This window comes from Charadrius vociferus, unplaced genomic scaffold (genome assembly GCF_000708025.1).
Source record: "Charadrius vociferus isolate BGI_N301 unplaced genomic scaffold, ASM70802v2 scaffold702, whole genome shotgun sequence".
Classification (NCBI taxonomy): Eukaryota; Metazoa; Chordata; class Aves; order Charadriiformes; family Charadriidae; genus Charadrius; species Charadrius vociferus.
In genome coordinates this window covers 579,474-587,741 of record NW_009647433.1, presented here as the reverse complement: position 1 = coordinate 587,741, position 8,268 = coordinate 579,474, and the positions used below count along the sequence as shown (strand labels likewise).

Sequence of the window (8,268 nt, the reverse complement as noted above, 5' to 3'; positions counted from 1 at the left end):
GGTGATGCGAGTGGCCGTCGCCATCTTGGCAGCTGTGAAGGGCAGGGAGGCGCGGGGGACGCCGGGAAGGGGCTGGTTCTCGCGAGACTTGGTACCCTATAAGAGCGGGAGGTGGCGAAACCCCGCCCCTTTTTTTTACTTCAGCCGCCATGGACACCAGCCTCCTGCAGCCCATCAAGCTGGCCAGGGTAGAGACTGAGCGGGGGGGACACCGGGAACGGGGAGGGGGACACCGGCACTGGGACCGCGCTAATCCCTTCCTTTGTCCCCGCAGGTGACCAAGGTGCTGGGCCGGACCGGCTCCCAGGGGCAGTGCACGCAGGTGAGCGGGACAGGCCGGGCCGCGGGGGGGCGAGGGGGAGGAGCGCCGCCGCCATGTTGGAGAAAAAGTAGAAGTGAAGAGTGCAATTTCCCGCTGTAAATCGTTAGAGAGTTGCGGCCCTGGAGAAGGAACAGGAGGATACCGTAAGTTAGCCAAAATAAGGGAGTACCAGGATAAGCTCAAGGGGAACGGAACTACTAATAAGGCTGAAGAAGACACATGAACTGTGAGTGAACTTTCCCTCCTCACGGAACGCCCTGAAGGGCACATTCAAGAAGGCTGGAGAGGCACGTTTTACGAGGGTATGTAGTGATTGGATGACGCGTGATGGCTTCAAAATGGAAGATGAGAGATTTAGATTAGGTGCCAGGAAGAAATCTCTCACTCTGAGGGTGGTGAGCCCCTGGGGCAGGTTACCCCGAGAAGCTGTGGCTGCCCCATCCCTGGAGGTGTTCAAGGCCAGGTTGGACGGGGCTTGGAGCAACCTGGGCTGGTGGGAGGTGTCCCTGCCCAGGGCAGGGGGTGGCACTGGATGAGCTTTAAGGTCCCTTCCAAATTAAGCCATTCTATAATTCTTTGATTCTTTGCGTAGTAAAAAGAGAGGATGCTGTGGCTTTTAAGTAGGGACCAAGCACAGCTGAGAACCAATGAGAATGAGGAAGGCAAAGCATAACTGTAGAAAGTACTGATAACTTGCTTAACTGTTGCTCAAAAGGTACAGTGTGCTAGCCTGAGGTGTGCTAGCCTTGTGGATGAACCACCTAGCACTCATCTCGGCACAGAAATTAAATAAACAACATCTCGCTTATGTGTGTATATCTGTTTCTTGCACACTGAAGCAGAAAAGAACCCAGATTTGGGACAACAGCTGGGCTGGGCTGATGCCATCTCACCCTGCAGGTGCGTGTGGAGTTCATGGACGACACCAGCCGCTCCATCATCCGCAACGTGAAGGGGCCGGTTCGCGAAGGCGATGTCCTCACCCTGCTGGAGTCGGAGCGTGAGGCCCGACGGCTGCGCTGAGCTGGGCCTGGCTGCCCTGGCCTCACCGCTCCCCTTCAGGTGATGAAGCCTCGCGGCCGGCTGGCATCTCCCCAGCCAGGCATAGGCCACGGATGGAGAGGAGCGTGGTGGTGGCCTTGCTGCAATAAAGGGTTTTTCCAGTAATCCCTTGCCTGGGCCTCCCTCATTTGAACGCACAAGCGGTCTGCTCTGCCACAGCCCTTAGCACCTGCCTCATTGTTGGGTTTTTAGCAGAGGGGCAGAAGCACACCCTGCTTCTTACTGGGGCTACACATAATGTCTTCATTGAAATATGACTGAGTTCTTGCATTTTTATTAACCTGTCACAACAAAAACAACTCTGTTTTGATTACAGCAACCTTAATCCTAACCTTTCTGGTAAGTGTCTTTCTGTATGTAACCAGTAAAGCAGCACCACTAAACGTACTGGACTTCCGTGGAATGTCATTACAAGTTGAAAGTGAAGCTTTATACCAGTTTGCAAAGCAACAGCCTGCTGCTTCTGTCTTCCTGTCCTCAGTAAGCTATTCTATAAACGCTGCTATAAATACTCCTACTTGCTGTCTTTCCTGGCAGTCACCCACAGAGAGTGAGTGCTTGTCTCTCTCCCCATAGAGGAGTTAGTAAACAATCTCACTTATTTTCATCCTCAGGGTTCTCCTCCATCACACGATCCACCAAAAAGGTTTATTGTTAGCCTATTATATATATATAAAGTAAAAGTAAGCCTGAAAGAATTACAAATGAGCCTGAAAATGGTCACAGTTCAAGGGCTGTTTTTTCAGTACTTCTATTTTCTATCTGGTAATAGAGTGATACTGGTTTGTGGTGTTTGAATTGAGCTGGCTTGGCGGCTCATGATCCTGTGGTCTTTGATGGGGGTGTTCTTCATCCTTCAATGTCCTGCACTTAAGATTAAGGCACTTTAGTGGCAGGTGGGATTGAGGGTTTGAGTATCCTAAAGCTGAGGAACGGATGTCCAAATTACTGAACCTGTGCAGATAGTGAGGATTGCTGTTAGGGCTGGTGTTGGAAGAGTGTGGTGTTTTTTTTTTTTTTTCCTTCCTGTGGGTATTAGTTGTGCCCTGGTCAGCCCCTGGGCGGCCCGAGGTGCATTTTGTGTTCACGAGAAAGCCCTTGTCAATATGTGCTCATGCTGCTGCTTCATCTGGTTCTTGGTTCTTCTTTGGTGGTGGTTTGCTTTCAGAGCATCAGGGGGGCCGTGCTCCCCTGATTCCTATGATGTAGCAGAGCTCTGGGGAGCTGCTGAGTGCAAGTCCACCTTGGAGTTTACTTCTCTGGCTGCTGTTTGTTCCCTGCACAGCTTTAGCAATGACTGAAGAGCGTTTGCTCTGGCAGCTGCCAGCTGTGACCGTGCTGAGTGACTGAGACAGGAGGCATCAGCTGCGAGTCAGTGGCCAGGCAGGTAAACTTGTAGTGGGGGTGGCTCAGAGCAGCTGTAGCCCTTCCCGAATATCCCTGTGGGGTCAGCGTAGCCCTTAGCCATGTGAGGAGGGAGGTGACTTTGCATCCCCACTCTCAATCCAATGATTGTCCTTTATAGCAGCTTAATAACAAAGGGCTACATCTGGTCCCTCTGTACTGCTCGGTCCTGTGAAGTGAAACAGGCCAGAAGACACCATGGTACCCGAGTCAGGGTTCCTGACTGGGACAGTTCAGCTGGAGGAAAACCAGACTGATGGGGAAGAAAACCAGACTGATGGATGCAGCCAGTTCATAAACATGCAGGGAATGAATTCAAATGTACGGGCAACCGCTCAGGGCAAGGGCTGTGCCAGGCTGTCCCATGGCTGAAGCTGTTCTGGGGTTTGTAGCCCGAGCCAGACAATGAGGCAGGAGAATGCTTATGGTCACTGTAATATTTGAAAATAATTTTACTTTAAATTTTATTTATATCTTAAAATAAACATCAGTATTAAAATATCAGTAAACAAACCTGTGGAACCAAAGCAGTGAATATGGAATACATATGGAGTAGTGTACTAGCTGTGAGCATCATGTGTTAATTTCAGTGCAAAGCTGAACCGGGCCCACTACAAGGACAGCAGCGTGTTGCCCAGAACAAGTTTCTTGGGGAGCATTTCCCATCTTACAGTATGGCTCAGACAGGCCTGTGTGGGGCAGGAGTGATGGTGAGGGAGGCTGGGCCAAGGAGCAGAAACGGGGGCTGCGACAGGCATTACCTTTGTGAAAGACTCAGAGAGCAGAGCCAGCTTCACATGCAAAAGCCTCTTCCTTCTTCCTCCCCATCCTTAGTCCTTACCTTTGTTCCCACCCTGCCTGGTGCACACATACACACACACACTTGCACGGACGCACACACATCCTCCAACATACATGTCCATCTCCACGGGCCCTAGGCTCTCTCTCAGTTCTTCTTGCCGGTCTTTTTTTTTTCCTTGAGCTATACTCAGCCATTCTTCTCCCTTTTGGGAAGGAAAGTGGGCAGAGAGCAACTTGGCTGTGGGCTCTGGTTACCTTCCCAGTCAGTGGCTGTGAGACTGTTTACAGTGGGAAAAGTTTAGAAGGCAATTGATATCTTTCCCTTGGGAGAACGTCCCTGCTCCCCGTCTGGGGTATCGGCTGGGCAGTCTCAGTCCCTAAATGCGTTCATGGCTCTTGGCCCCCTTCTGTCAGCTTGGCTGCAGCCCCAGATGCCCAGAAGTTTTGTTCCCATTGAGCAAATCAAATCACTGAGTGATTTCATGTTGAACTCCATCCTTTGAATAAGCAATAATTTTTTTTTTTTTTTTTTGCTTTGTGTGCATGTGCTAGAAACAATTCAGATTTCGGCCAGGAAAGGAAATGCCACGAAAGAAGGGCAGGCACTTCAGGCTGGAAGTACTCCCAGCCTGTGTCTGAGGCAGTGTTAACCAGCTGGTTTGTGTCCCCTCTCCCGTCGCTGAGCACCGTTTCCCCTCCAGCAGCACAGCAGGGTCCAGGGGCTGCCGCTCACCTTCCCGCAGCCCCGCTCTCAACAGGAGCTGCTGGGAGCTGGCTGAGAGAGCAGAAACCAGGTGCTATTTCTGCTGGGTTTGTCATCTGCTGTTGCAGTGAGTTAGCAACGTGCAGAGGGCTCTGAGGCGGTGCAGCTCCAGCGGTTGAGGGAGAGCAGAGGGGATAGGCATGGCTTCTACACACTGCATTTCCCACCCCAAGGTCACTTGATGCTTGGCTCCTCTGTCACTTGTGGTGGAGCAAGGTGGCCATGCGTGGGCTGCTTCCAACAGCGGAGGTGGGTGAGTGAGGCCCAGGGACGTCACCTGCTCTAGTGACGGGAGGATTAAAACGTCTGCAGCCACAGGGAACAATTCGGCACACAAAGGAGTGGCAGGAGAGGGGACACGAACTACAGCCTAGCGCTGATGATGGCTGGCTGCACACAGCTGGCCCCTAGCTGGATCCAAAGGTCATTCTAATTGGGTTTCTTTGGGCTCCCAGGGCTCTTCGTGGCTGCTGGTGATGTCCCCTGCTGCACAGAGAGCAGAGTCACAAAATGTTACCAGAGACCCCTCCAGTGACTCCTGGTCAGGGCCAAGCCAGGCTGGGTCCCTTCTGCTGAGGATGCACCAAGCATGTGGCACGGGGATGCTCTGCCCTTGTCCCTGCAGCCCCTTCCTGGGGAGCAGCAGCTGTGTCACAGCCCTGTCCCCTCCCACGGGGCCACCTGCCCAACATGCAGCTGAGCTAGTGGCACGGTGCCACCTCCATGGCTCTTGTGTGGGACAGGGCAGGTGGCAGGAGCTGGAGGGGCTGCGGTACTCACGGGCACCTGCGCCTTTGTGCCGTTGAGGTGGGCGTAGAGGAGCACAGCGATGTTGCTGTGACCGGCTTCCAGTGCGATGGCAACGGCATTGTTACCATCCTAAAAAGGAAGGGAGAGCCTGTTGGGAAGAGGTCTGGGGAGGGGACGCAGGGCAGGCGAGTGTGCCTAAGCCCCCCCCAGTGGCAGAGGCTTACGCTGTCCACGATGGAGATGTTGCAGGTGGGCTGAGCCAGCAGCAGCTTCACTGTCTCCACACGGCCGTGCTCACAGGCGCACATCAGTGCAGTTGAGCCCTCCTCGTCCTGCAGATTCACATCGGCTCCGCAGGCGAGCAGGGCTTCCACCATCTCTTGCCGGCCGGGGCTGACAGCCAGCATCAGTGCCGTCTGGCCAGCCTGTAAGTCAAGGAAGACTGCCAGGCTGCTCCTGCCCCGGCTGTGCCATCCTCTCTTCCCACTGCCCTGGGGAGGGACCACTGCCATCCCCAGTGCCTGCACAGCCTCTGAGCACCTCCCTGGCTGGACATGAGAGGTGGGTGAAACCATGAGAGCCCTCATGACAGGCAGGAGGAGCTCCTAATAAGATGCCCTCCCCACGTACCGGCCCTTCCAGGTTTTGGAGCCACTGTCCTGCCCTTGGAGGAGCCAAGTGTGGCCCTGGCAGCTCCTTGAGGGTGAGGGGAGAGGGTCAGGATGTGATGGCCCCCAGCCTACACCAACCTGGCTGGCCTTGGCGTTGACATTGCCCATGCTGAAGAGCCTCCTGACCACGTTCATGTCGTCTTCCTGCTCGACGGCCGCCAGCGCTGCCAGCATGAGAGCTGTGTAGCCAGCTTTGTTCTGGTGGTCCACATTACAGACCCCTGCGGGGATGGACAGAGCCAGGGGGCTCAGGGTGCTCTGGGGCTGGTGGGAAGCACAGACCCAGCCACGTGCCTGGCTCACGTCCTGCCCAGGGGGCCACAAGCTGTCCCACAGCCCCACAGGCACAGACCTGCTGATGGATTCCTCTCCCCCCCCCCATCAATTCTGGGCTCCCAAAGGGCTGGGGTGGCCGCCCAAACCCCACACCTGTGCGCAGACACAGCCCAGGGCAGCTCTCCCCATCCCTCCACTGCCAGCACCTTCCCCCCACACTTGGCATGGCCGGGATGTGACCCAGCATAGAGAGCAGGATGGCAGCAGGGGGACGTTTCTGGGGGTGGGGAGCACTGACCTGTGTCCAGCAGCAGCCGCACGATGTGGAAGTTGGAGTGGGAGACGCTGTAGTGCAGGGCCGTGTTGCCGTTCCCATCTGCCAGGTTCACCACGTGGGTCAGGAGAGCTGGCGAGACCTCGGCAAAGGCCAGGAGGTGGTTGGCAACCGTGTCGGGGATGGACGACTTCTGGCTGGACAGACGGAACCACTCCTGGAGGACCATGCTGCTGCTGGCGAGCTGCGGGCGGCGAGCAGTGCTCAGCTGGGGGCTGCGGCTCCCCCCGCGCCCTCCCGCACCCATCCCGCTTCAGAGGGGTTTGGGTGAAGGCAGGACCCTGAACCCCCAAAACTATGCTGGGACAGCCCGAGCTGAGTCCATACGGGTTTTGGGGTGTCTGGGACAAAGCCTGGAGCAAAGGGCTGTGTTTTGGGGGCAGGTGCTGAGCTGGGCTTTGCTGGCCCATCTTTGGGGAGGGCCAGCCCTGGGGGAGGACCCCGGCAGGGGCTGGGCGAGCTGTCCCACCCACAGCACCCCACTCACCACCTCTTTGCTCTTGGTGGCACCGGGGTGGCCCAGGTGGGTCTTGACGATGAGGCAGGCCTCCCGCATCCTGGGGCTCAGCTCGAACCTGGGGAGAGCAGGAGGGTGTCTGCGGTGCGGGGCTGCGTCCCCCCACCAAAGCCGTGCTGGCAAGGGGCACCCCGTGCCCCAGCAGGTGTCTCGCTCCTCTCCCTCATGCCCGCCAGCCTCCACCAGCTCCCCATGGCACAGCGTACAGCCTGGTGGTTGCACCCCGGCAGCTTCAGCCTCTGCAAACCCTGCTAAACTGAGCCTTATATGGACGTGCTCAGGCATGATTTACCCATTTTTAGGCCATTTTTTTTCCTTTTGTTGAAAAATGCCATTAAGGGCTGCTGTTTGGCTTTTTTTTCCACCTCCAAACTATCTTCTCCAGCAAAGAGGTATCTGGGGCTTCAGTCTCATCCTTTCCTTAGCACACCCAAGAAGCTGGAAGCATTTTTTTCCTGCTAAATGGTTTCTGCAGGAGCTGAAGATGTTTTTCCCATTGGCTGCACTGGAACCGGGCCAGATGTCCCAAGTCAGCAGGGCCGGTGCCAGCCCGTGGCTCCCAGTAGTGTGGGGCCACAGAGCCTTCCCCATTGGCACTTACTTCTCCTTCACCTCGGGGTGCTCTGGGACGGTCACGCTGGCCCCCTCGTGCTCCCGTCCTGGCTCGCTCTCACCTTCCCCAGCCTCCTCATCTGAGGTTTCGGTGTCCCCCTGCTCCTCACTGTCAGAGCTGTCGGCTGAAGCCTTCTCGGAGGAGCTGTCTCCTTCGTCTTCCTCCTCCTCTTCCTCCTCACTGGACGTGCTCTCGTACCTGCACGGAGGGAGGATGCTCAGTGGCAACACAGCACCTAGTTCGTCCCCTCCAGGCCCCCCATTGCCAGTGCCTCCCACCCAGGACAGGGGTGCAGGGGGCCAGGGCTGGCCCAGGGGGGTGGCAGGAGCCCCTTGGCACGTACTCCCCGTTCAGCACGCCCACAAACTGCAGGCTCTTCTTGCTGCCTTCGGCCTCGCTCCGGGGGATACCGTCCCGCTTCTTCATGATGGACTTCAAAGCTCCTGGGGGAAGAGAGACGGGTGTCAGGGGCCAGCGAGGAGGAACCTCCCAGCATGGCTGCCTGGGCAGCCCAAACCTGGAGGCCCCAGGCAGGCATGGGAGGGACATGGGCAGAGTGCAGGCAGCTGCTGTGACACAGACAGCGTTGGCCCCACAGGTGCTGTCCCCAAGAGGGCCACCCTCTCCCTTCCTGCAGGAACATCCCAGCTCAGACCCTAGTGTAACCCCCGGAGCCAACTCACCGGCCAAGGGCTCGGGGGCAGCTCCGCCATCCCGTGCTGGGGACAGGTCCTGGCCGCTGTGCATCATCCCTG

At 56.6% G+C, this 8,268-nt stretch overlaps 1 protein-coding gene across 1 annotated transcript in view; it reads right to left on the bottom strand.

Annotated features, from left to right (window-relative positions):
* Positions 1–4,781: 4,781 nt before the first annotated feature.
* Positions 4,782–8,268, bottom strand: part of KANK3 (KN motif and ankyrin repeat domains 3) — a 5,410-nt gene continuing 1,923 nt past the window's right edge. The window contains 9 exon segments of the mRNA XM_009880619.1: positions 4,782–4,838; positions 5,133–5,231; positions 5,327–5,527; positions 5,852–5,994; positions 6,348–6,567; positions 6,871–6,958; positions 7,502–7,711; positions 7,857–7,956; positions 8,197–8,265. Of these exon segments, the coding sequence (XP_009878921.1) occupies positions 4,782–4,838; positions 5,133–5,231; positions 5,327–5,527; positions 5,852–5,994; positions 6,348–6,567; positions 6,871–6,958; positions 7,502–7,711; positions 7,857–7,956; positions 8,197–8,265 (1,187 nt within the window).